The following is a 27,904-nucleotide window of genomic DNA, read 5'->3' as shown; positions in this document are numbered from 1 at the left end:
GTTAACTGCGTACCCTTCTCACTCATGGTTGTAACTTTATAACAACAATTAATAATCCACAACTAACTCTCTTTAAAAGGATAAAACACCATAGCATATAACAATTTGTGACTAATAATTTTACATTTACAAATGTACACTGCCCAACGGCATGCTGGGTAACATTATAGCTGCTAGCCTAGCTAGCCAGGTAGCATAACAGTCTGTTAAGCTGGGAGAGGCTCCGGTCGCTACTGCACATTTTGATTGACAGCTTTTTAAAAGCCCGAACCCGTTTACAGCCCGACTGTAAATGCCGTCTATCAGCATCATTAGATTGTGGGACACGCGCTTCGCACCGCGAGCGGGCACACGAATAAGGAGACTGCGCTGCACGCACACAGCTCCTTTGTCTTTCGTAAAAAATTTGTCATTTATAAAAATTTTTAACATCATTTATTCATGACTAACGGAGGCTAGAGGCCATTTGGAAGTTGGAACAAAGAAATTAATTAAGTCCTCCAGAGACCGTTTCACCTCCTCAGGATCCATATTCACGCCAATCAAAACGCATCAGCTGACCGCTCATGTACCATGCAGCCCGAAGCGCAAGCCCGAGCCCGGCCCAAGCCCGTGTAAAATAATAGAAATTAAGCCCGAACCCGTCGGGTCCCGTCGGGTTCGGGCAAAGATCTTCAGCTCTAGTCTGTTGTTCCGAAGTTTTTTGTTTCTAAAAAAACAGACATAATTTAGCCACTGTTGTTGCCCGTCGCTCTAACGTTACTCGGCCGTGCTAACGTTACCGTGCTAACGTTACTGTACTGGTTATACAGCCAACCTAAAGAGGGCGCTGTTGATACATGTTGTTGCTTTACGTTCCATGTAAACAAGACGGCAATAACGTAGTTAAAAAATGGCACTCGGTGTTCGCAGTCTAGCCAATACATGGTACCAGGAGTAAACCCGGAAAATTAGTTTAATGAATAATATTTGTCCGCCTGATGAGTTGAAACTAGGGTTGCCCTAGTTTCAACTCATCAGGCGGACAAATATTATTCATTTCACGAAAACTGGAAAGCCTTCAGGCAAAGTTTTGAGCTTTATTTGCTGGCAGTAGGACTGAATGAAGGGAACGACCGACGGAAGATAGCTCTGTTGCTATCTGTGGCTGGCCGTGCCGCGCTGGATGTGTACAACACGTTCGCCTTTTCAGAAGAGGAAAGAGACAACTTCCTTGCGGTGTTGAGCAAATTTGAAGACTATTGTACACCAAGGAAAAATGAAACATATGAACGATATGTCTTCAGGAGCATAATGCAAAAAGAAACAGTCAATAGAACTGTATGTGACAGACCTGCGTCTAAAGAGTCAATCCTGCAACTTTGGCACACTGTGTGACTCCATGATAAGGGACCAGATCGTCATAAGAATGCAGGACAGAAGAGGCAGCAGGCCAGCACAGAACATGCAGGTGAATGGTTCCAGTAATCCTACTGCTCCGAATAAGTGACAAAATAACGCCAACATGTTACTATTTACGTGTTGTGATTTGTAGAGTGACAGCGTGTACAAAAAACAATGTAACATAAGACACAGCCATCTTCTAACCGTAAACAAACCGGGAACTATATTCATTCTGCTACTTGGGCGGAGTGATTTGCTTTGCAGCAAGCCTGTCTGAGAATATATCGTTTTCGGTTTGATGGCGATATGTAATCATGTTACGTTGTTTTTGCCCGCCCATATTCTACAAATCGCATATGTAAATAGGGTCCGGTATAGGTCCGTGTACTTTTTCGTTCATTCAATTTTCATTTCATAAACAGACTTAAAAACAAAAACGAATGGTTATTTGATTTTCGTTTTAAAATACAACAATTGAAATTGAAATACAAGGCATTTTTTTTCCTTTTCATGGTCAAAGGGGATGGGAGAAATTAAAAATATGCTGTGATTTTCATTTTCTATTTCATATAACAAAAATAAAATCACTCGGAAATAGAAATGAAAAAAGGTTTTTTTTTTCATATTCAGAGACCGGATGTTGTCATTTCCAAGGCAACAGCGCCAGCATAGTCTACCAGTGTTGCTTTCAGCCCAGGCTAAAATTACTTTGGAAACCTATACTCTTGATAATGCTTGGGGGGAATTTTATTTCATAATGTCACATTTATTTATTCCCCTCTCTCCCTGCCTCCCTCTGACTCTCTGTGTCTACCTGCCGCAGACAACTTCGCCCCAATCGAACCAGCTGAGGAAAAAGACTTTCGGTTCACGGCTGCAACGTTACCGTTACGCCACCGTTAACAATCCCAGCAAACTTTCTGTTGCTGATCTGGCAGAGTCACCGGCGGTTCGGGATCAGATCATGGGGATCAGACCTCCGGTGCTGGGTCTATTCTAATATTAGCTGCTGCAGCTAGCTAGCAGCTAGCCACCAGCCCTGTGACCTCGGTCCCCACGGTTCGCTCCCCGGTGTTGACTGACTCTGGTCCGTCTGCAGAGCTGCGTTACCCGCTCTAGCTGAGCTGGGAATCTGCCGCGCTCGTGATTTATTCATATTTTATTTTATTTGCAGATAGTGATATGCTATGATGCACTGATGTCAGGCAGGCTTGCTGCTGCTTTTAGTCTGAGTCTGTGAGATAACCAAACTTCCCTTAAATATAACGTGCATATAAATAGATGGAATAAATAAAAGTCCCTCGAAATACATAGTAAAACATACATGTATTTAGGCTATTGAAGTATTATGACTAAAGCCTGTATTTCATAGCCATATGTATATTTATGTAAAGGGGGGCAAAAAACGGAAGTTATAGGCTACAGATTCCCTCAGCTGCAGCCGGGACATTCTAAAACGCTTAACGTGAAAAAGCTTAACTTTAATGTACCTAAACAATGATCAATCAAATATCAGTCAGTTATCAGTCAGATAACGTCCATAACGACTTTGTGTTAGATTTTTTGATCACTGTTTATAAACAGTGATCAAAAATAACCGTAACGAGCTTAATGGTTAACCACGTTAAGCTTTTTCCTTACAATTTCCCTTAATGAAGCAGAAAACCTTAATGTCAGCTAACGTCCATAATAATTGTACTTTGGGTTAGATTTTTTAGTTTTTCAGTGGTTATGAGGAGCAATATGAGAGAGAAATTTGGTAATCCTTGATCATTGCTCATTGATCATAGAGCAGGTAACGCCAGCTCTGCAGAGTCAGTTCCGGGGAGCGAACCGCGGGGACCGAGGTCACAGGGCTGGTGGCTAGCTGCTAGCTAGCTGCAGCAGCAGCTAATATTAGAATATTAGACCCAGCACTGGAGGTCTGATCCCTATGATCTGATCCCGAACCCCGGTGACTCTCTGCCAGATCAGCAAGCTTAACGCAGCAACAGAAAGTTTGCTGGGATTGTTACGGTGGCGTAAACGTTACAGCCGTGAACCGAAAGTCTATTTGCTCCGCTGGTTCGACTCTCTTCGGGCGAAGTTGTCTCGCGTGGGTAGAGACAGGGAGGCAGGGAGAGAGGGTAATAAATACATGTGACATTATGAAATAAAATTCCCCCAAGGATTATCAAGAGTATAGCTAGCTAGGTTTCCAAAGTATTTTGGCCTGGGCTGAACACTGGTAGGCTAGGCTGGCGCTGTTGCCTTGGAAATGACAACATCCCGGTTTCCGAATATAAAAAACAAGCCTTTTCGTTTTCTGTTTTCGAGTGATTTTATTTTTGTTATATAAAATAGAAAATGAAAATCACAGCATATTTTAAATTTCTCCCATCCCATTTCGACAATGAAAAGAAAAAACGCATTGTATTTCAATTTCAAATGTCATGTTTTAAAACGAAAATCAAATAACCATTCGTTTTTTGTTTTTTAATACCTGTTTATGAAATGAAAATCGAATGAACAAAAAAGTACACGGACCCGTGTATCATCCGATCATTTGTTTTTGTTTTCACATATGAAAACGAAAAAACGAGAAAACAACTCCTTTTTCCGTTTTTCCGTTTTTTTAGAAAAACAAAAAAACAAAATTATGACTTGATTTTTGGTTTTCCCGTTCTTGCACGGAAATCAGAAAAAACACTTGATATTCCGATTTTCCCCTGTGGGTGGTGCTAAATCTGATTGGCAGGATATGCATTCATTGTTTTTCAAATTAAGAGTTTGCCCACACTGTATTTGTTAGCCTGTAAAATGAATAGTCTATATGTAAAATGAATAGTCTATATGTATGCTTTTTGTCACCTAATTATTTGGCTTAACTGACTGAAAAAAATCTATTGTAAAATAGCCTAAATGTAAACATGTTCACGCATTGACAGACAAAAGGCACGATCTCTTTTTGTAGGAGAGGGGAAGACCCATCTCATCGTTTAATCCTGTTGTGTTCAGTCATGTTAAACAATTTTTTGTTCCCAGTCAAAAATAAATAGATAGCTAGATAGATAGCTAGATAGATAGATAGATAGATAGATAGATATTTTATTGATCCCCAAGGGGAAATTCAAGTTCCCAGTAGCTCAACATACATCACAAACAGGATCATAAAAAAAAGCAACTCCACATGAATAGCATGGACAATAAAATAAAAAATACTAAATAAATTAAAAAATATAAATCCACATGAATGTACTAAGGGATGTATAAGCATGATACGCTTGCAGTGATAGGGCAGGGACTGACCCTGTGATTCAGTATGAGAGTGTGGTCATGGTGGTAGTGCAAATAGGTCCAGTAGTGCAAGGATAAAGTCTAGAGGCCAGCATTAAATATGGACAATATAAGAGATCAAAAGTCAATATTAGAGGTTTGAAGTAATAGGGTTACAGCCATTGTTCATGTATTAAGTTATGTTAGACCTCAGTCCAAGCTGGCGGGAGTAGGGAGGGAGGGATTGTGCATGTATGGGCTAATATAGCCAGTAAACAGTGGGCCAGTGGACAGTCAGTACATAATTGTTATTATAGGAGGTAGTGGAAGTGGTGGAGAGGGAGGAGAGGCAGACAGACTATGCAGAGAAGTATCTCTCTCCTCTTCTCTTTAGTGAAGCATTGTAGAGTTGTATGGCCCTGGGGACACATTACTTTCTCAGTCTGTCATGACTGACAAAATGACCGTTCCATTAATACTCATCATACAAATTTAAATAATACATCTATTCTTTGTTTTAGATGTTTTTATTAACTTAAATTCTTTTTGTTTATTTGTTATTTATGGCCTGTATGCCTCATTGATCTGAGCTTATACATCTTAAATTTGATCGAGTACTAAAAAACATAATTGCTGGATTATTTTGACGATAATAAATAATCAGATGAAACATAGTATACTGTTTATCACAGATTACTTTGGGCCAAAGTTACCAAGGACATTTGTTAAGAAACCATTTAAAAATGTATACATTCACATAAAGTAACACCTGTTTGGGTCAAAAGTAAGAGATTTTATTTGTCACTTTGGAAAAAGAGAGAGACTCAGAGAAAAGGTTAGCGTAGTAGGTGTGAAAAAAGCATGGAAATATCAAAAAAAAAATTAAAAAATAATAAAATGATCTATGGAAAGGAGTGCCATGTCTTTTTGGTACATGATAAACTATCTGCATTCAGGAAGAAGTTGGACTGTGCAATTTGTACCACGCATGCGTTGAAACACTTGACGACCAACAGTGAGCAAACATCACAACTTTTTTTAAATTAAATCTTTCTTATACAATAGTCATACGAACAATCAAGACTAATAACCATAGACTGTATATATTAATGCGTTAGCATACAGCTACATAATAGTTATAATAGAGTATGCTAGATTGTAGTGGAACGAAGCAGCACTTTCTAAGGTCAAAAATCGCAGATAAAGGGTTCTGAACCAAACACTACACAACTGGACATGTGTCAGCAGGAATGTGACCCGGAATTGGGGAGAATTTAACAACACTGCCAGCTAAGATGACATGTTTACTGCCGTTAGTATGTAGCTACTATAGTGGTATACAGCAGTGGTGGTTGGAAGAGCTGTCATTCCGTCTTCGAAAGGACACTTATGTACGTTTACACTTCATCGCATTAATAATATACAGTCTATGGTAGTATTTATTGTTTGTAAGTGTAAATAAATATTATAATAAAAATTTAAAGAGTTGTTACTGTTGGTCAATTTCCAGCGGTTTCAACGTGAGCGTGTTAAACCGAACCCGGTGCCTCCTTGTTACGCCGTTCAACACAGTCCAACTTCTTCGAATGCAGATATATCATAAACAAAAAAACTTTAGATTTATTTTTTTTTTATTTTCCTGCTTTTTTCACACCTACTACGCTAACCTTTTCTCTGAGTCTCTCTGTTTTTCCAAAGTGACAGATAAAATTTCTTACTTTTGACCCAAACAGGTGTTACTGTATACATTTTTAAATGTTTTCTTAACAAATGTCCTTGGTAATTTTGGCCCAAAGTAATCTGTGATAAACAGTATACTATTGTCACGCACGGAAGGAGCAGGAGTCAGACTGGAGTAAGTGCAGTGAGCTTTATTTACAATGATTCAACAGAGAGTAGAGTGAACAGGCTGGATACCGGCAGGAGACGAGGTAATGCTTCAGAGCAGTAGCAGACAACAGGATGCCAACTACAGGTAAGTAAGTACCGGGACTAAACTAGACATATGAGAGCAAGTCAGAGTGTCGTGAACAAACATAAGACTCGACAAAGAGTGTGTGTGCCTGTGCTGCTTAAGAAGGTGGTCACTGATGAGATGCAGGTGGTGAACTGATGATGAGGCGTAATGCAGTGCAGGTGCGTGTAATCAGTAGTGAACTGCTGAGAGGAGTGAGTGCTGGGGACAGTGAATGGGAAACACAAACAGAAAGTCCATGAAAACCTAGAAAGTCCATGAAAACCAACTGAAAAGTCCATGTAAACCTGACAACTATGTTTCATCTGATTATTTATTATCGTCAAAATAATCCAGCAATTATGTTTTTAAGTACTCGATGGAATTTAAGATGTATAAGCTCAGATCAATGAGGCATACAGGCCATAAATAACAAATAGACAAAAAAAATTATTATTCATAAGAATTTAAGTTAATAAAAACATCTAAAACAAAGAATAAATGTATTATTTAAATTTGTATGATGAGTATTAATGGAACGGTCATTTTGTCAGTCACGACAGACTGAGAAAGTAATTTGTCCCCAGGGCCAGACAACTCTACAATGCTTCACTAAAGAGAAGAGGAGAGAGAGACTTCTCTGCATAGTCTGTCTGCCTCTCCTCCCTCTCCACCACTTCCACTACCTCCTATAATAACAATTATGTACTGACTGTCCACTGGCCCACTGTTTACTGTTTACACTGTTTACTGGCTATATTAGCCCATATATGCACAATCCCTCCCTCCCTCCTCCCACCAGCTTGGACTGAGGTCTAACATAACTTAATACATGAACAATGGCTGTAACCCTATTACTTCAAACCTCTAACATTGACTTTTGATCTCTTATATTGTCCATATGTAATGCTGGTCTCTAGACTTTATCCTTGCACTACTGGACCTATTTGCACTACCACCATGACACACACTCTCATACTGAATCACAGTGTCAGTCCCTGCCCTATCACTGCAAGCGTATCATGCTTATACATCCCTTAGTACATTCATGTGGATTTTTTATGTTTTAATTTATTTAGTATTATTATTTTTTAATTTATTTAGTATTTTTTATTTTATTGTCCATGCTATTCATGTGGAGTTGCTTTTTTTATGATCCTGTTTATGATGTATGTTGAGCTACTGGGACCTTGAATTTCCCCTTGGGGATCAATAAAATCTATCTATTTATTTTTGACTGGGAACAAAAAATTGTTTAACATGACTGAACACAACAGGATTAAACGATGAGATGGGTCTTCCCCTCTCCTACAAAAACAGATTGTGCCTTTTGTCTGTCAATGCGTGAACATGTTTACAGGCTATTTTACAATAGATTTTTTCAGTCAATTAAGCCAAATAATTGGGTGACAAAAAGCATACATATAGACTATTAATTTTACATATAGACTATTAATTTTACAGGCTAACAAATACAGTGTGGGCAAACTCTTAATTTGAAAAACAACGAATGCATATCCTGCCAATCAGATTTAGCACCACCCACAGGGTAAAATCGGAATATCAAGTGGTTTTTCTGATTTCCGTGCAAGAACGGGAAAACCAAAAATCAAGTCATAATTTCGTTTTTCTAAAAAAACGGAAAAAGGAGTTGTTTTCTCGTTTTTTCGTTTTCATATATGAAAACAAAAACAAATGATCGGATGATACACGGACCAAATAGGAACATGGTCCGTGTACTTTTTCGTTCAGTCGATTTTCATTTCATAAACAGACTTAAAAAACAAAAAACGAATGGTTATTTGATTTTCGTTTTAAAATACAACAATTAAAATTGAAATACAAGGCATTTTTTTCCTTTTCATGGTCAAAAGGGGATGGGAGAAATTAAAAATATGCAGTGATTTTCATTTTCTATTTCATATAACAAAAATAAAATCACTCGGAAATAGAAATTAAAAAAGGTTTGTTTTTTCATATTCAGAGACCGGATGTTGTCATTTCCAAGGCAACAGCGCCAGCATAGCCTACCAGTGTTGCTTTCAGCCCAGGCTAAAATTACTTTGGAAACCTGTGCTCTTGATAATGCTTGGGGGGAATTTTATTTCATAATGTCACATGTATTTATTCCCCTATCTCCCTGCCTCCCTCTGACTCTCTGTCTCTACCCGCCGCAGACAACTTCGCCCCAATCGAACCAGCTGAGGAAACAGACTTTCGGTTCACGGCTGCAACGTTACCGTTAACAATCCCAGCAAACTTTCTGTTGCTGATCTGGCAGAGTCACCGGCGGTTCGGGATCAGATCATGGGGATCAGACCTCCGGTGCTGGGTCTATTCTAATATTAGCTGCTGCAGCTAGCTAGCAGCTAGCCACCAGCCCTGTGACCTCGGTCCCCACGGTTCGCTCCCCGGTGTTGACTGACTCTGGTCCGTCTGCAGAGCTGGCGTTACCCGCTCTAGCTGAGCTGGGAATCTGCCGCGCTCGTGATTTATTCATATTTTATTTTATTTGCAGATAGTGATATGCTATGATGCACTGATGTCAGGCAGGCTTGCTGCTGCTTTTAGTCTGAGTCTGTGAGATAACCAAACTTCCTTTAAATATAACGTGCATATAAATATATAAATAGATGGAATAAATAAAAGTCCCTCGAAATACATAGTAAAACATACATGTATTTAGGCTATTGAACTATTATGACTAAAGCCTGTATTTCATGATCTATTTCATAGCCATATGTATATTTATGTAAAGGGGGGCAAAAAACGGAAGTTATAGGCTACAGATTCCCTCAGCTGCAGCCGGGACATTCTAAAACGCTTAACGTGAAAAAGCTTAACTTTAATGTACCTAAACAATGATCAATCAAATATCGGTCAGTTATCAGTCAGATAACGTCCATAACGACTTTGGGTTAGATTTTTTGATCACTGTTTATAAACAGTGATCAAAAAATCGCTTAACGTGAAAAAGCTTAATGGTTAACCACGTTAAGCTTTTTCCTTACAATTTCCCTTAATGAAGCAGAAACCCTTAATGTCAGCTAACGTCCATAATAATTCTACTCTGGGTTAGATTTTTGACAGTTTTCAGTGGTTATGAGGAGCAATATGAGAGAGAAATTTGGTAATCATTGATCATTGCTCATTGATCATGGCGAGGTAACGCCAGCTCTGCAGAGTCAGTCCCAGGGACAACGGCGAGGACCGAGGTCACAGGGCTGGTGGCTACCTGCTAGCTAGCTGCAGCAGCAGCTAATATTAGAATATTAGACCCAGCACCGGAGGTCTGATCCCTATGATCTGATCCAACGCCCCCGGTGACTCTCTGCCAGATCAGCAAGCTTAAACGGCAGCAACAGAACGTTTGCTGGGATTGTTAACGGTAGCCGGCGGTAACGTTACAGCCCGTGAACCGAAAGTCTATTTGCTCCGCTGGTTCGACTCTCTTCGGGCGAAGTTGTCTGCGGTGGGTAGAGACAGGGAGGCAGGGAGAGAGGGTAATAAATAAATGTGACATTATGAAATAAAATCCCCCCCAAGGATTATCAAGAGTATAGCTAGGTTTCCAAAGTAATTTTAGCCTGGGCTGAACACTGGTAGGCTAGGTTGGCGCTGTTGCCTTGGAAATAACAACATCCGGTCTCTGAATATAAAAAAACAAGCCTTTTTTCGTTTCTGTTTTCGAGTGATTTTATTTTTGTTATATAAAATAGAAAATGAAAATCACAGCATATTTTAAATTTCTCCCATCCCATTTCGACGATGAAAAAGAAAAAACGCATTGTATTTCAATTTCAAATGTCGTATTTTAAAACGAAAATCAAATAACCATTCGTTTTTTGTTTTTTAATACCTGTTTATGAAATGAAAATCGACTGAACGAAAAAGTACACGGACCGAACATGTTGCCGTTATTTTGTCACTTTTGTCCCAATTCGGAGCAGTAGGATTACTGGAACCATTCACCTGCATTTTATGTGATGGGCTGCTGCCGCTGGGGCCGTCAGACAGCGTTACAGCACGCACGGAGATGAGAAGGGTATGTTTGGACTTATCTAACTCTGGGGGTTACGGTGAATAAGCTAAATTCCCAATAAGTCCAAATAAGTTCCTTTAACTGTGACAGACATCTATTACAGGACTCGTATTTTGCTTGTGGGTGCACTTCATGTATTGAAGACCCTTTTATGTGAAATTACAAAAAAATACTTTTCACCTGTTAAGGTGGTGACTACTATCACCTATCAAACTACAGCAGAAACTAGGTCAAACACAATAAATTTAACCTCTAAATACCAAGGACTGCTAAAAGTTGGTCTGTCCTTGATTTTTCTGGCATCATTATAATCAGAACAGATTTGAGAACTTCTGATGTGGTCAATGCTCTGGCCATTCAGTTTTCAGTGTGGATACCTTTTTTTTGGGTAGAGTAGCCAAAAATTGTACTCAAGTAAAAGTACTGTTACTTCAGAATAATATGACTCAAGTAAAAGTAAAAAGTAGTCATCCAAATAATTACTTGAGTAAGAGTAAAAAATTACTTGGTGAAAAAACTACTCAAGTACTGAGTAAATGTTGAGTAACGTCTGGTTTATTTTTAACACAAACATTCAATCAGACAAAATCATTACAAAATAATCATCTTTAGGCAAATTATAGCCTAGTTCATCCAATCAATAAAATAAATGTAAATTAATTAATTACAAAATAGCTTAAATTAAAATAATCCAGGTAAATTCAAATACTTAAAAAATAAAATCAATAAAATAATAATACATAAAAAATAAATAAGTAACACAAATTTCCAAACCTTTATACTTTTTTTTAACAGGCTCTGCAGGCAGAACTAGAACAAGGTAATGTAGCTGATGTTTGGCACTTTCACTAAGGTAAACATGCTTTCATTATAAGGCCAGAGGCCTGTACTACGAAGCAAGATTTGTTTTTCTGTATCACGAAGGTGGATCACTTGTTACCGGGTTCAATCGCCGTGGTAACTCATGCTGGACGCCTAACCTGGTCGGGAGCAGGCTATGTTGGAGATCAGAGATCAACCGGTGTAAAAGCACCGCCTACTGACCAATCAATACTCGATTGATAACGGCGTCACCGTTCTTATAGAAGATCAGGCGGAGCTCAGTGCGCAGAGAGAGTCAGAGAGAGAGAGAGAGAGAGAGAGAGAGAGAGAGAGAGAGAGAGAGAGAGAGGGTGCACTCATACAAAAAACATTTAGAGACCGACAACCCCGTTAACATTCCCTGATGGGTATATTTATGAAATATATAGACTTTAATGGGAGGGAATTACATATCGGCTATTTGTCGGCTTCTTGACCCGTGTGTCATGTTTTTTATATTTTTTATTTGCTCTCACGATCGCTTCCACTGCCAGGGTTGCAACTTAAATAATAGGCTAAAGCAACGGCAATTTATGGAAAGCACAAGTGTAATTATGGTCAGATGTTGTGCCTGACTGATGGGGAAGCGATATTGATAAGCGTTGTGATGTAGGCTAGCCTACGCATCTACAGCGTCGCCTATTTTTATTTTTTTTTGCCAGCTGTCCTCCTGTTTTAGGAAGCAGCGACTGTATTGCGTTTTGTCTGTAAAACCGTGTCTGTGTTCTTCATATTTATGTAGAATTATAGTTTGCTCTTCTTATGTTAAATATGTGGCTATTGGTCATGTTGTGCAAACATCGCCTCTTTTATGTAAACACGTGCCGCTAGATTGGGAAACCCTGGGTTGATTGAACTAGTTGTTAACCAGCGTTATATATGTCAGTGGTCGTGACACAGCTTGCTGGACCACGGTTGTTAGGTTAGATGAAGCCGGGGAACTGAAAGAAATGTTGATCTGGCCTCTGGGGTGGTCCTCCTCATCTGTGTCTGCATTGCCGATGGTTGGTTCTGACATTGTCATTTTTGTTTTGCTGCGACTATAAAGCTAACCCGTCCCGCCTATATACAGTATATAAGGTCCCGCCAATGAGATCGAGTATGGTCACGTGACGAGACTGCACAACTACGTTTGATTGGTGAAACACAGCCACGAGGTAGAGCCTTTAACGGAAGTCTCTCTCTCTGTCAAAATAAAACATTAAAATGAGGCGAACGCGGGGGGGATAAAAACAATGACACGTAGAATACCAAAGAGGTAAAAAGAAAAGTAACGAGCTCATTGTAGCCTAATGTAGCGGAGTAAGAGTACAGTTTCTTCTTCACAAATCTACTCAAGTAAAAGTAAAAAGTATAGTGATTTAAAACTACTCCTGGGGCCTCATTTATAAAACCTGTTATGCAAGAAAAAGTTGCGTGAAGCAGGGTGAAATTTGTCGTCGCAACATTCCTCGCAATAGTCGGGATTTATAAAGAATTTCCATGCGTAAAAATGTTCCCAGTTTTCCGCAACCTTTTGACCACACGTGTGATCGTGCGTAATGCTCCCAAGGTTTTGTAGACTGTGTTTTAGTGAACTCCGATGGTATGCCCGTTTTCCAAACCTAACCCAGTTTTTGTTTTCCTGAACCCAACAATCCCGTTCTTGCTAAACCGACCCAGAGCCGGTCGCGGCGCCCGGCAAGTGGCTGCTAGGGCTGGGCGTATCGGTCTAAATATCGATAGTATCGATACCAAGATGAGTATTGGTATCGGATCGATACTGTCGTGATGAGATCGATACATTTGTTGCAGTTTCTCTCCGAGTTCATGCGAGCACAGCGTCTCTCCAATTCTGTGCGCAGTGTGCAAACAGCGCACCTCTCTCTCTCTCTCTCTCTCTCTCTGCCCCCTCCTCCTCTCTGCTCTGCAAGTGGCGGAGAGCGGAGAGTCAGAACAGTTATATTCATATTTATACATTGTGGCTTTTGTTTACTTATTTTGCACAACTGACATTATTTTTCACAGATATCTGTGTGTAATGGTTTTTGGTTGTGTTGTTGACTTTGTTATATTTACATTTTGTCACTGTATATTATTTTATTATTTTTATACCATTACATTGTTTTATATTGTTCTAGTTAGTAAATAAAAACGTTTATATTTGCCTGTGTTTTATCATAATCATAATCAACTAACTAAAGGCAAAATCACAAAATTATTCAATGATCATGAGTTACAAGTAAAAAGTATCGGAATCGGTATCAGTATCGGCGATACTAGCCCTGTATTTACTTGGTATCGGATCGATACCAAAATTCCCCGTATCGCCCACCCCTAGTGGCTGCAACGGGGAGAGGCAGGGGATCCTCCCACAGCGTGCAGCGGAGGAAATACGCTTTTCCTCTGCTGCTGTGTGTGTGTGTGAGAGAGAGAGATTGTAGGTCTGTCTGTGGGAATGTTGTCTTTCTGCACCTGCTATTCCCACACAAAGTTACCAAATTGTTACATTGGTAAAACTTTATATAATGTATATATATATATATATATATATATATATATATATATATATATATATATATATATATATATATATGTATATATAAATATTAGTTAAAGTTGAAAGGGTAGATGATCAAAAATCTTGTTTCTATTTTTTACCTTTATAATAATTGAAATTCCTCTCTCACAAAAAACGAAAATGATCTCGTTACTACCCACCTCTGTGTGCCACACAGAACTCAAGTGTGAGGGGTTAATTTCTAAATCACACGTGGTCCCAAAATTATTCTAATCCTGTGCGGACCCGTGGGTTTATGAATTTGTACTATAACATTAGCTATCAGGCTTTGATTTTAAGCTAACATTACCATTACATGTGCAACGATTAGCAATAACACCACATATGGTTAAAAACAGATCACCATGTTTGATCTGATACTGTATACGACTAATGTTAAATATATATGCATAATGTTATTAGTTAGTCCTCTAGCTTGGTTAGCAAGGTCGCAATCTATCTAGCTAACTGATATTAATTGGGATGCTAACGTTGGCTAATGAAAAACAGTATTAAAACAAAATGTAACGTTACTTACCGGAAAAACTGAACTGCCGACTCCTTTGAGTGTCTTGTCGTACACCCGAATGCTGAACAAGACATTATTAGGCGACCAAAGTGTCACAGTCACTACTACGAAAGCGTGGTCAACCCCCAAAATGAAGTTCACGTGCCTTGGATAAGCTTTGCTAAACCTCTGTCATGACTAACAGGTCGCAAACTGTCAATCACATCATAGCCATGACCTAAAACACCCCCTGCTTTATCATCGATTTTAAAATCAACAAGACCATAATTCAAAAAATTAACATCATTCTGTATTGCAGAAGACTTGAAACTAGCGATTGAGACCATAAACTCATTATGAAAATGTTTACTGAGGTAATAAATCAAGTGACAAGTGGGTCACTTTCTCATAGACTTCTACAGCAACTGACCTCCTTTTGCAACCACATGTGTTGCCCCCTGCTGGAATTCAGATAGAATGCAGGTTTAAGGCACTTCCGCATTTGCAGCACTTTGCCGAACCGGATGCTTTGTCCATTAATATACAGTCTATGGACTGAATGCATGGGTGCTTATGGAAGTAGGAATGAGTGTTTGTAAGGCATGTATGGTAGAACAGAAGAATGTAGGAAGGATAGCTTTTTTGCACAAGTATAGAAAATGGTAATTTGCATTTTGAGTAGCCCAAATGTTTACTGTACATGTGTCTTTTAATTATTTTAATCCTGTGCTTGTTGTGTGTCTCTGTAACTCTTGCAGCAATTTATCCCAGTGTCCAAAACAAATGTCTCCTTGGGGAAACTAATAAAGATACTTTGACTTTGTTTTGGGCTTGTGCTGAATTTAATCTTGCCTTACAAAGTAAAAAACAAAACAAAAAAACACTATTATTTTAACAGAACATGCAAATAGCTGCTAGTTTTTATTTTTTAATCTTGGAGCAAGAGTTGATAAAAACATGCGGAATCTTCAGTTGCTTCTCAAATGAAGCAGTCACTCTTACAGCTGATATAGACATGTGAATATGTGTCCCATCAGCAGTGATGGCCAAATAAAGCCTCATTATGCTTTTTTGATTTTTTTTCTCAATTTTCTGAGCCCAATAGATGGCTCTCTCTGTTTAACAAAGGTTCAAAATCAACCTGAATGCCATTTCTTGAGTTTTTTTCTCCTCCTCTGCATTTTATTAATTGCATCAGTAAATAATGAAGTAGGCTACTCTAGTATCAATTTATGAGCATTATAGGACGAAGGGAGAACATTTCTCGTTTAATATCATTACACGTAAAGTTAGGTTTTGCTGTGCGCTTCCCGACTCATTTTAAAAAGGACAGAGAGAGTGGTCCGCAAGATACAGCACCACAGTGAACTGCACGCTGCAGCGTGAGTGTGTCTCGGCAGAGAGAGAGAGAGAGACTGAGAGAGACTGACTAACGTTATTGGGCCAGTTGTTCAAAACATTTAATCTGGGTCAAAATTATCCGGATTTGGAAATCCCATTTTTTGCTATCCAGGATCAGGTAATCCGTCTTACTTTTATGCCGGTTTTTCAAAGCAACATTGGATTGGATCACCCTTATCCAGATAGACAGTTTTCAAGATTACCAAATCCGGATTACCAGTGCTCTAAATGGGACAACATATCACAATGTGGGCTACGAGCTATGTAAATAACAGGTAGAAGAGCCAACATGGGGTCACTGGAAGGGTTTCTTATTTTGAGACAAAACACAAAAATAACAACCATCCACTTCCATTCATAATTTCTTTTATGACCCCTCATCTGAGTTACAACAAATAAAAACAAATATACATTAACAAATATATTGTGGATATTTTGAAAATGTCTTAAAAACAAAACAAAAGGCTAAATGTCCAACAGTTTACAAAATAAAGAATGTTCAGGGTTTGTCTTCATCTGAGGAGGAGAGACCAGCATTTCCAAGCCCTGCTTTTAGGAGGTGGATCTGAAGTTTGGCTTTGGTTTGCTGCAGTTTGGTCAGCTTGATTTGTTCCTCTGCCAGGACGATCTGTGCTTCTGCTCTTTCAGTTTCTCGTTTAGACATGGGGACAAGATCATTTCTATTTTTATTTTTACTTTACTGAATAGCTTAATTGGTAGCCTATGTCTACTTCATCCACTTTATCACTGTTACAACGGTTACACAAGTCAAGTGCAAAATATAAATAAAAGTATATACACTACATGATACAAATGTATTATTTGACCAATTTTAAAGTTTTACTACATTTTCTTCCTGGAATCCACCTTGAAACCCTACCCCCTGTTGGGATCAGGATAATCCTGTTTTTTTGGATCAAAGTTATCCAAATCCTACTGACAAGTTTTGAACAACACATTTCAGAATCCTCCTTTCCCTTTTGAACAACCAATTTTCAAGATTGTATCCAATCCGATAACCAAAATCCGATCAGCTTACCGTTGAACAACTGGCCCCTAACGCTGGGTTTTACAGGCAGCTTTTTTATTGCTCTGCAAAAGTTAACTCTGAGTCAATATGGAGAACAGGCAGGGGGATCTTCAATGCAAATTTCGAGGTCAAAGTCTGACTCATCTGTCATGCTGGCTGCTGCACTTGTGTACTGATAACGCAAGACACCTTTTACCTCAACGAGAAATCTTGTCACGTCTCGGGGGACAAGATCTCGTCACACCTCTAAAAATTAATAATATAAAGCTTCATGAGGCTTCATTTGGCAATGTCGAGAATAGGTATAGATTCAATTATAGGTAATTTATCAGATGTTTTATCAATATTAATAAAGTTATGAATATGTGTATTCATAACTTTACCAAATTGACAAACAATCAAAACGGGGCACCAGCCTGGAACCAGGGACCAATAACTGAACTGTTCAAAAATAAATATTTATCTTCTTTTTTTTTAATTAAATTCGAGCACTGACCTGTTCAACCAGCAGTTATTACAATAAATACACAAATAATCACAAACAACTGCTCTTTAAAGTATAACACAATTTATTTGACTTTAATAACTGTCAATCAATAGTTCTTCAATCCATAAACCTATATACTTATACAAACTACAACAAAAGCAAAACAGACATGTAGCAGACATGTCTCTGTGTGTGTGTGTGTGTGTGTGTGTGAGAGAGAGAGAGAGAGTGAGAGAGTGTGAGGAAGCGGTGAGAAGAGGAGACCGCGGGGGTAGCTGAACCCTGCAATATCAGGGTGGCGGATGAGACTCCGCGAGAATTGAGCTCTTTGTAGTTCAGTACAAAGACTACAGAAATGGCGGTTGGGGGACTGCGTGGCTATGAGTTAGCTGTTAGCTTATGTGTTCGCTTAGCATGTAAGAAGAAAGAAAGCACACAGAGAGAAAACAGACTTAGGATCTTGATTTTCGAGGTTGTGATAATAACACTCCTCTCGTTCACTCAGGACTCTGGCCCCAACGTGACGTGATCCCCGGAGGCTGAGAAATTTGATAACGAGGGGAGGGTTATCTCTCTCTGCCCCTGGTAAGCTAACAGCTGACTTCTTGCTGAAAGAATAACCGGTCCCTTAGTTTACACAGGGCCACAAGACAACGGTCTTGTTGCATTGCGGTGCTGTGATCCGAATGACTGACAAACAGTTATTTTCTCGCTCAGTGAAGTAACTTAGCTCCGCAGCGGGAGCTAGCAATGTAGCATTTACAGTTTCACACAAGCTACATTATTCAACACAACATATCACCAATGTCCCGTGATCTAGGACTTTCACAGCGACGAATTGGACTTGGTGGTACCACATCAGATTAATTATCAAGACGTGCACCGGTAGCACAAGTATTAATCAAATCACATTCAATGTCGTAAAAAGTTGCAGCATTAGCATTACTGACATTAATAAACACACTGCCCAGAAACCTCAAGTCTCCTTACTGTGTGTTATCGTTCATTAGTCCATAGATCTCCACCGTAAAACAGAACGAAATCCGGCCCACTCATCAGGGGTGCGCGGAAAAGCTTCTTCCTCCCACAGGCAGCGGGGAAGAAGCTAGTCGACTTCAGAAGAAAAGCGGTGTCCGTGTTGACCTCCTCATGCAACCACAAACACCCTCCAAGCCCACAGAACCAAGCCCTGCAGCATGGGTGATAGGGCCTTTTCATGTGCTGCTCCGAGGCTGTGGAACGCCCTCCCTGACCACCTGAGGGCCCCACAGACTACAGATGTTTTTAAACGAAACCTGAAAACATATCTTTTTAAAAAAGCTTTTTACTAAATGTATTTTATAGGTTTTCCTTTTAACTATTTATTGACCTTGTTTTTTTTATTTTAATTATTGACTTTGATTTTTTTAATTGCATTATTATATGCTCTGTAGCACTTTGAGATTGCTGTAATGTAAAGTGCAATACAAATAAAATGTATTATTATTATTATTATTATTATTATCTTTTTTCTTTGTCGAAGTTTGGTGTAGAGGCTTGGAATTTACGTGTAGGCCCCGATTCCTTTGTTCAAGAAGAACGCATGTTCTTTTGTCTTTCAGAGGCAGAAAATCTGAGGCCTTTGTTCACAAAATCAGGTTAAACACACTGTTCAGTTCCTACAGCAATCACTACCCATCAGTAACAGCAGATGACAACTCTGATGCCATTCAAAAGATCCACCCTCTCCATCAGACTCAGCCACCTCAGCACTCACTCCAGGCAATTAGAAAGAACTGTGGAATATATTAATTTACCAAAATGTGGAGTGAGAAGCCACCATTTAATCAAGCAGCAAATTACCTGATTAAAAAGAAAACCACGGAGCTGGTAGAGGGCAAAATGTTTTCTTTCCACCCATGAGTTATGCTAATGTGCAGCGAATTAAAGTGGATTTTTGCCCTGAAGAAATGTTATGTGAAGAAGGTCAGGTGAATACCAGACTGATCACAATCCAAGAAGGCCTTTCAATACAATGGACTGGTCTCAGATAAGAAGGCAAGGAAGAAGAACTTTGCTCAGTTGCAAAGGATGACTAAGTCAAGAAACAGCTGGCCTTTTTATCAAGGTAAAATGTTACCCGTGCCTTACCACAGAGTCCACCAACAAACAGCAAACAAAGGTCTGACCGAAAACTAAACTGTTTGTTTTGTTCTATCGTGTTCCACCCTGACTACCTTTATTCACACTGGCAAATGCTACTGTTAGCTGTCATGTGCACATTCTGTAAGAGCCGCTTCAGCAGCATTTATGTGACTGGGATCAGAGCTGATAAGCAGCCTAGTAGCTGGAGGGCTGTCTGTAGGCTGCAGCACAAACCAGCCTAACACATCATTTAGCCAGCAGCTAAAAGGGATACACATCTCCCAGTGCTCTGAGCAAGTCATATAAAACATTTTAACCTTGCATTACCTTGCATTAGAGAACTAAAAAGGTTTTTAGATTGCTGGTTCAAGGGATTTTGGCAATGAATGAACAGAAGCTGAGAGCAAGCTGTTATGGTTTGGCCTGAATTATCCTGTAGAGGAAATGCCACAGGTGATCAGGAGAGAATAGGCACTTAAGCAGTTAGCTTCCACATAGTCTCACATTGCCAGACCTATCTTCACAGTGCTGTAGAGTAATGTCTGCCTACACGACAGATACATTCTTAGCCTGACAAGCCAGACCCACATCAAGGGTCTGGGAACTCACCATTGGCAGGGCTCAATCCGAGGGGCAGGATAAACGGTTGTCTTTCAAATTCCCTCTGCACACAATAGGATAGCGCTAAAACCAAGCAAAGCAACGCTAGTTGATAGATTAAACGTATCCGGTCTGCAAAACTCCGAACACATCTTCCTTTTTTAAGAATGACTTCAGTGCTGTTCTTTGTTCTTTTCTCAAAGAAAAGCTTAACTCCAAGTCTCCAGAGTCGCAGCCAAAGCAGATTCGAAAGACCACTGTTCGCCAGCAGCAGCAGCCATCGTCTTTGTTTTCAAGTAGCAGGGAATTTACGCAGAACCGTCGTAACTCTGCTGTCATAATGTTAAGCCCGCCCACAGACTCGATGCGATTGGCCCGGCTAGAGTTTGGCTTTTCCAGCTCGCAAGTCAACAGAGAGTTCCTAGACCCCCTGGCTGAAAATTACATTTGCTGCCGATAGGGTGCGTCTAGATTTCTAGGCTAATACATTTTGGGATAGGAGAAAAAACACTCTGGGTTGTTGTCATTTTTAAAAATCCAATCGCAATCATCTTGGGCGGCGCTAAGCTCCAGACGCAGTAACAGTGGCTCTGCAAAATAGTCTCGGGAGGGAACTTGTTTTGGTGGAAAATTTCCAAAACAAAACGGCACATACAATATTATATGAAATTACCTGTTCAAACAATACAGTAACGTGAGCTATTTAAATTAGCTGGATAAAAGGTTAGATGTAATTTTACTTTTGTGTTATTATGGATGTAAAATGTGTAGTAATTTAGCCCTGCAAACATTAGTTTCAGTCTGAATCTACTATCATATGATTGATTATGGAAAAATAAATAGCTGTATCTATGTTTTAATGTCTTGTATCAAATTGCCTCATGTCGCTGAGGCCATCATTATAAATAAGAATCAGTTCTCAATTGATCTATCTGGTTACATGAAGGTAAAGTAAAAAAAAAAAAAGGTGCACAGCCACAGTTTAACCCACCACATAATCATGGGTGGTAAAAATCCCACCATGATTTATAAAGTTGGGGCAAGATTTTTTTCCCTGGTATCGAACCAGTTAGACGGTAAATCAAACCTTCATTAACACGGCTTACATTTACGGTTATTTTCCAGGAGAGTGACGAGAATGATTCAATTCAATAAAAAGTTACAGCAGATTGTGCTAATAAACAACAATCTCTGCTGTCAAGTTCAGTAGGTCAGTGATTGCTCTCCAAGCCCCACCTGTTCGGACTCCCAACTCGTACAATACGGACGTTTGGTAAGTATCTCTCAGATACGACGCAAAAAGCACTCTTCACCGTGTGTATAGAACGCACCGGGCAGAGCAGCAGTGCGACTGCGGCGCTGTAAGATGCTGAGTATTAAGAGAGACAACGGTAGAGAGCAGTATGAAAGACCGAAATGCCGCATAAGGAGGTTGGTTGGGGTCGTGGATGGGTCAAACAACACAGGACTTTCACCCAGGAGACCGTGGTTTGTGTCCTGTTCTTGTCCCGCGTGTCACAGAAACATTCATTTTATAACCCTATTTTCGCATGCAATGTTGTCTAAGTGTCTAATGTGAACAGAAATCTCTGAAATTGGTCCAGTATTGAGCAAGAACGCAAATGCGCATCGTCAATTTCTACAACTAAAAGTGCTGTTTTTGCAAATGACAGGCGCAGATTATTATTGTGTAATAATAATGTATTATTAACTGTCTGACAACATTATGGAAAGGATCCCTACAGAGATAGAGATTTATCTTAAAGAGTAAAATCCTTATTTTTAAACATGAAACAGCTCCGACAGCACTATCACCAAACCCACCAGACTCTGTTTAAATAAACAATACTTTTAGCATGTATAGAGCCAGAATATTTTTACATGTAAATGGGTGAATTAAGGGTTTATTTTAACCAAACCAGAGTGGTGATTGTTGGAACAGTGGAAAGGTGAAGACGGCTTTTGATTTAGTTTTAGTTTGTTTCTGTCCACTTTGAATGAAGTGTGTTTTACAATGATAGAAATACTATTTATTTAAATGGAGTCTGGTGGATTTGGCGATAGTGCTGTCGGAGCTGTTTTATGATAAACTAAAAGCTTGGCTGCTGTAAGCATCCTTTCCATAATGTTGTCAAACACTAAGAACAATAATCTGAGCCTGTCAGTGGTAAAAACAGCACTTTTGTAGATGTAAATTGAAGGTGCACAATTGTCCAATAACTTAAATCGTAGTGTGTTTCACCGCTGCCAACTGCAGCGATCTTGCTTAATACTGAACCAATCACTTACAGTCACACACAAAAACATGGGAAAATAGGGTCCAGGTGGAAAAAAAACTTTAAAGCTGTGTTCCTCAATGATAGCTTGCCAGCGCGACAACAATATACATAAATCACATACAAACAGGGGTAAATTAATACATTTTTGCCTGTCAATTGGGGTCCACCTGGAGGGCGGGGCCCATTTCAATTGAAACAGTTAAAACATAGGTAAGGCCGCCTATGACCACACAAAGTGTACAGAGCTGATGACCATCAACATTGCCAATGAATGGTGACTGTAAATATAGATCCTCATATAGATCCCCTGTTACAATACAAAGTGTCTGTTTGGAAATTACCTAAATCACTGGTGGACAAACTTAACATGTCTTCGGCCTTTGATCAATACCTGGGGAAGGAGGAGAAACCTTTTGACTGATGAATGTCGATCTTTAGAATCACATAGAATCAAAATAAATCACTGTTATGCTGAGTCATTCCATTGATTCACAGCAGACAAAACTAACTTCCTAAGTACTTTGAACGTTCAGTGTGTGCCTGGCTCTTGTTAACCTAGCAGTAGTAAAGTCATATATTACCAAGATGTTTTAATCACCACATAAAATAAAGGTACCTCCGTACCATGTACCATAAACCTAATCTAATCATTCCTCCACACTGCTCTGTCGCCATCCTGTCCTCTCCTCCTCATTATCCTCTCAACTGTTCGAATTTCTCTATTTACCCCATCAGCTTATTATTAGCCTCATCCAACACACACACACACACATACACACATATACACACACACACACACACACACACACACACACACACACACACACACACACACACACACACACACACACACACACACACACACACACACACACAGTTGACAGCCTCAGTAAACTAAATATCAGCCTTGGACACAGAGATGAAACTGATTTGCTTCTTCTCATCTGACTCTGGACAGCTGGATAACATAACTCCTCTAAAAACAGACACATCTCATCGGACTGGTGTCCAGGTCCATTCTATTCTCTTGGTGTCTTGGATTTTTCAAAGGATATCCACAACAGCACCAGACAATTAAACTCACAAGAGAACCAGCAGCAGTCTGCCTTTAGATCTCACTCATACAGCTGCACTAAAATCCTCAACCTGCTTTGAACCTTCAAACGACACACCTCACAAGCCCTCACACACAAACACAGAGCGGCCTAGAAGAGAAAACACACCAAATGGTCTTACCTTGCCAAACTGTTCAAAATAGTGCTTCACATCTTCAATTACTGTGTTGGCTGATAATCCTCCTACAAATATTTTCTTTGTTCTTGTGACCATCTGGAGGCAGGAAAAGACAGAAAGAGAACGAAGGAGGTTAGCAACATTTCACACAACAAAATAAGGAGTATTAGGCAGTGTGTGTGTGTGTGTGTGTGTGTGTGTGTGTGTGTGTGTGTGTGTGTGTGTGTGTGTGCGTATGCGTGTGCATGTGTGCGCGTGCATGAAGCAGGGTTCCACCAGCTTGGGATGCTAAAACCGAATCTTTACTACAGATGCTTTGCCTGTTACAGACACTGGACATGGCAGAAGTACCAAGGAAGCAAAAAGTGGACAGTGAATATGAATATGTGACTATGCTCACGTCACTGATCACAAAATTTAAACGGTGCTTTAAAAAATGTCTCTGCCATTGCTCTATTGATGTGGAAGGAGTACAGGGGGTTGTGCAGTTGGAGCTTATGGAATGTGATGATACTCTGTGAAGTCTCCACTGGCAGCTCCCACTGTCAGAGAAGAACACAGTTCTACAGGACTTCTACAGGAGGATTTGTCAGCATCAACGCTCATAAACAATGTCATAAACATGTTCTCTTTTTTTAGCCTGCATGTGTGGGACGATGAAAAGAAAAAAAGGAACAAAACATGTTAAAATCAGTAAACAATTGGGCAAAATGTTGCAGCAAAGTAAATCCAGGTACTACTAAGAGCCATTTGGTCAGGATAGTGGAAGTGGATCTCACACCTGCTCTATTTCACTGTCTTCTTGGCTCTTGCAGGGCATTAGGGGGGTTATATTTCACTGCTGAGAAACACTATTAGCTCATTTGGTGGCTGATACCATTGCTGGAGCCTGACACCATTCATTTTAATGATGAGGATAGCCACTTCCACTATCATGACTGCAGCTACAATAAATACCCAACTGCAGAGTTAGCAGTGTGTAAGTGAGGTGAGGAAATGAATCAAAGTTTTCCATATCGCAGCAGGTTGACTAGTGTCATTTCTGGACAAAAATATGGGTCTTGAAATGGCATGGTGACTTCTATCACTATCTTCACTAAAACCCAAGATATTAGCACATATTCATTCTTGTAGCATCTCATCAGAATCAGGGGTATTAAAGGGTAATTTCGTTTTTTACAACCTTGACCCGATTTCTCTATGCATTTGTGTCTAACAGACTGATGTGACCAAAAATCTTTGAAATTGGTCCAGTATTTAGCGAGATCGCAATGACGGGCCGGCATGAGCGGGACTGCAATGTAACCTAATGGGGCAATTGTGCAGCCTCGATTTTTGTCCACTTAACCCTCATGTTCCCAAATTTGACCCGTTTTCAAAGGTTTTTTATAACAGAAAATATGGGACTTCGAAATAAGTGCTGAAAATGTAATAATAAAAATAAAATTCTTGGTGATTTTTAACCAATTCACAATGCATCGTTACATCCGTACTTTCATCCCTAAAACCAAAAGGCCAATGCAAGCATAAAATGCGGTGCGAGACAAAAGGTTAAGGGTCACCAAAATTATAGGAAGATATCCTATAGGGACCATGCATATTCACAAGATATCACATGGAGATTTAGTCAGTAAATGTCAAGTTAACATGTTCTGGAACAAACTGTGAAATGAACACAAAGGCAGATTTATCAACATCACAAGCACACACTGCTGGCAGGGGGAAAAAGCCAAGGGATCTTAGTTACAACCCAGTCCTGCACTGATTTTTTTAGTTTCCACAGGGCGATCAACCACAGTTTGTTGTTGTAGTGTTGTTGCAGCTATGCTGAAACTCTTCTTGTAGAAGATCCTTCATATTGCAATCAAATTAATAACACTTTAAGCTGTTCCATTCCAATCCTGCTTCTCTGCTGCTATTCTTATGCCATCTGTGACTGGTGATATGCATGTGTGATCACACTAGACAGCAACATTTAATCTGAACAAATAGGATAAATATACAACATCTTATACACATACCTCTCTGTTGCAGAAACCTAAGAAGTGAGATGAGGAGTATAACCAAAGCTGCAAAATCTCCTATTCCCTCTCAGAGCATGCTGGAAAACAAGGACTCAGCCAAGAGACTGGAATGATAATGCAGAAGCAGGAAATGCCAGATGTTGTGAGGGGCTGCCTGGCAGTGCAACAGAGGTAAAGGTGAGCTCCCACTGCCGAGGATGCCAGCTCAAACTGTGGCCTGCCATGTGTAGATTTTAGAGTCATGAACTGTTTTGATATTAGAGACCGCTGTTCCTCTGCCACCTCCCAACTACACTCAATGTTGATTTCTTTAACCATGACCATGATAATTTCCTAACCCTAAGCAAGTAGTTTTTGTGCCTAAACTTAACCAAACCTTTATCAGAGCAGCAGATCGTTTATCTGTGTTTTAAGCCCCCAACGTCTCCTTCCGGGCAGCGCTGCCTGGAAGGCACTAGGATTAGACAATGGTTATGGTTATGGTTATGGTAATGGTAATGGTTATGGTTAGGTTTGGGTTAAGTTTAGGGTTAGATGCCTTGAAGTCAAGGGTCGCAGCGCTGCCTTGAAGGATGCGTTGGGGGCTTAAAGATGCAGTAGGTAAGTCTTATAAAACTAACTTTCTGTCACATTTGCTGAAACTGACCCTATGTTCCAGTAGAACTACATGAATTATGTAATATAAAAAAAATCCAGCTCCTCTGGCACCACCTACAGCCTGTACTGCGATTGGCAAAATTCCACCGCTCCCGGTTGATTTTCTCCAATCAGGGCCACAGGGGGGGGGTCTATCTGCCTGTCAAACACTGCTCAGGCACGCATATAAGAGCGTTCTCCCCTCCCCCCTTCCCCGTGCTCAAAGCTGCAGAAAGATTTCCCAAAACTCCGGTGAATATTGGAGTGGCTTTTCAGAGGTAGCGTGAGCTCCGGGATTTTAAAGATCTGAAGAATGATGCAGATGTAGCCACATTTCCTCTCAACAGGTAACATAATTACCATGAATGATTTATCTTTCACTTGGTTATTAGTAGTCAAAAGTCCACAAAGCTACGTTGGTGAGCATGATAGTAACGTTTGCACAGTGGTTGGTCTGATATGATGCTGAAATGGCTAACACTAGCCTGCTAGTTAGCATCGTTTTACTGTTGGTGAGTAAAGTTAACATTGTGTTAGTGTTTAGTTATTGAAAATGTTGTCTGTCTGACATGCCGACTGGCAGTTCTGTCAAACTCCGTTGTGTGGGAGGGGCTTAGGAGACAGTTTGGGCTGCAGCAGAAAGGGGGGAGGGACTGAGAAGTTGTCGATGTTCAAATTTGTTAGCAAAGTCCTGGCTCTTCACAATCTTACCTACAGCAGCTTTAAAACACCATCGAGCCAGCAGATCAGGAAACATTTATATTAAATATTTCTGTAATTGTCTTTTGGAATGGTTTTGAAAGGCAATGACAAACAATGTACTTTGAAATTTAGTTTGCACGACTTGTTAAAAATGCTCTGGATTGCTTAATAGGGCTGGTTATGATTTGGTTATGACAATTGTTTCTGACTCCTTTTATTTCATTTCATGAAGGAAGCCAAACTTCTCAAAACTGGCTGGCAACATTTTGAATTTGATCTGATCACAGACGAACAATATGTGTACACAGGAGGTGTAGCACAGGGGTTGATGCATAGACTGTATAAGTAAAGCCAAAATATCTTGATCTCCCCCTGGTGGCTGCCTGCAGTATAGGTCATAAGCCCCCGCACCCCTCATTTTATTTGTTTGTTCAAATTTTCATTTTTCTTTTAAGTTTGGTTTCTAATAGTTATTTGATGCTATAAAAATGGGGTGAAACTTATCATAGACAGCTGGGATTGACTCACGATTGGTCGGGCGGGTGTATGGGCAGGACTTCGATACCACGGCTCCACCGCCCGATCACTAGTGATGGTCAAATGAAGTTTCGTGAACCATTTTCTTTATTTTCTGAGCTCACTAGATGGTTCTCTCTATTCAAAGAAAAAGGTTAAAGCAATGACAATTCAGTGTGTTTTCAACCCTTTGTTGAAGAGAGAGCCCCATCTAGTGGGCTCAGAAAAAAGAGAAACAAAGCTTCATTTGTCCATCACTACCGATCTCTACTGCGCAGACTCTGGTTCCAAAATTACAAGATGGCAGTGCCCGTATCTGGGATATGGTGG

The 27,904-nt window shown here is 39.9% G+C and overlaps 1 protein-coding gene across 2 annotated transcripts in view; it reads right to left on the bottom strand.

Annotated features, from left to right (window-relative positions):
• LOC120574587 (RNA-binding protein Musashi homolog 2-like) overlaps window positions 1–27,904 on the bottom strand; it is a 472,078-nt gene that overhangs the window by 310,363 nt on the left and 133,811 nt on the right. For both annotated transcript variants that reach the window (XM_039825004.1, XM_039825005.1), the window contains exon 6: window positions 23,700–23,792. In XM_039825004.1, the coding sequence (XP_039680938.1) occupies window positions 23,700–23,792 (93 nt within the window). The remainder of the gene's footprint in view (window positions 1–23,699; window positions 23,793–27,904) is intronic.

Source organism: Perca fluviatilis, chromosome 2 (genome assembly GCF_010015445.1).
Source record: "Perca fluviatilis chromosome 2, GENO_Pfluv_1.0, whole genome shotgun sequence".
Lineage (NCBI taxonomy): Eukaryota > Metazoa > Chordata > Actinopteri > Perciformes > Percidae > Perca > Perca fluviatilis.
The sequence above is the reverse complement of the archived record's forward strand: the minus strand, read 5'-3'. Positions and strand labels throughout refer to the sequence as shown.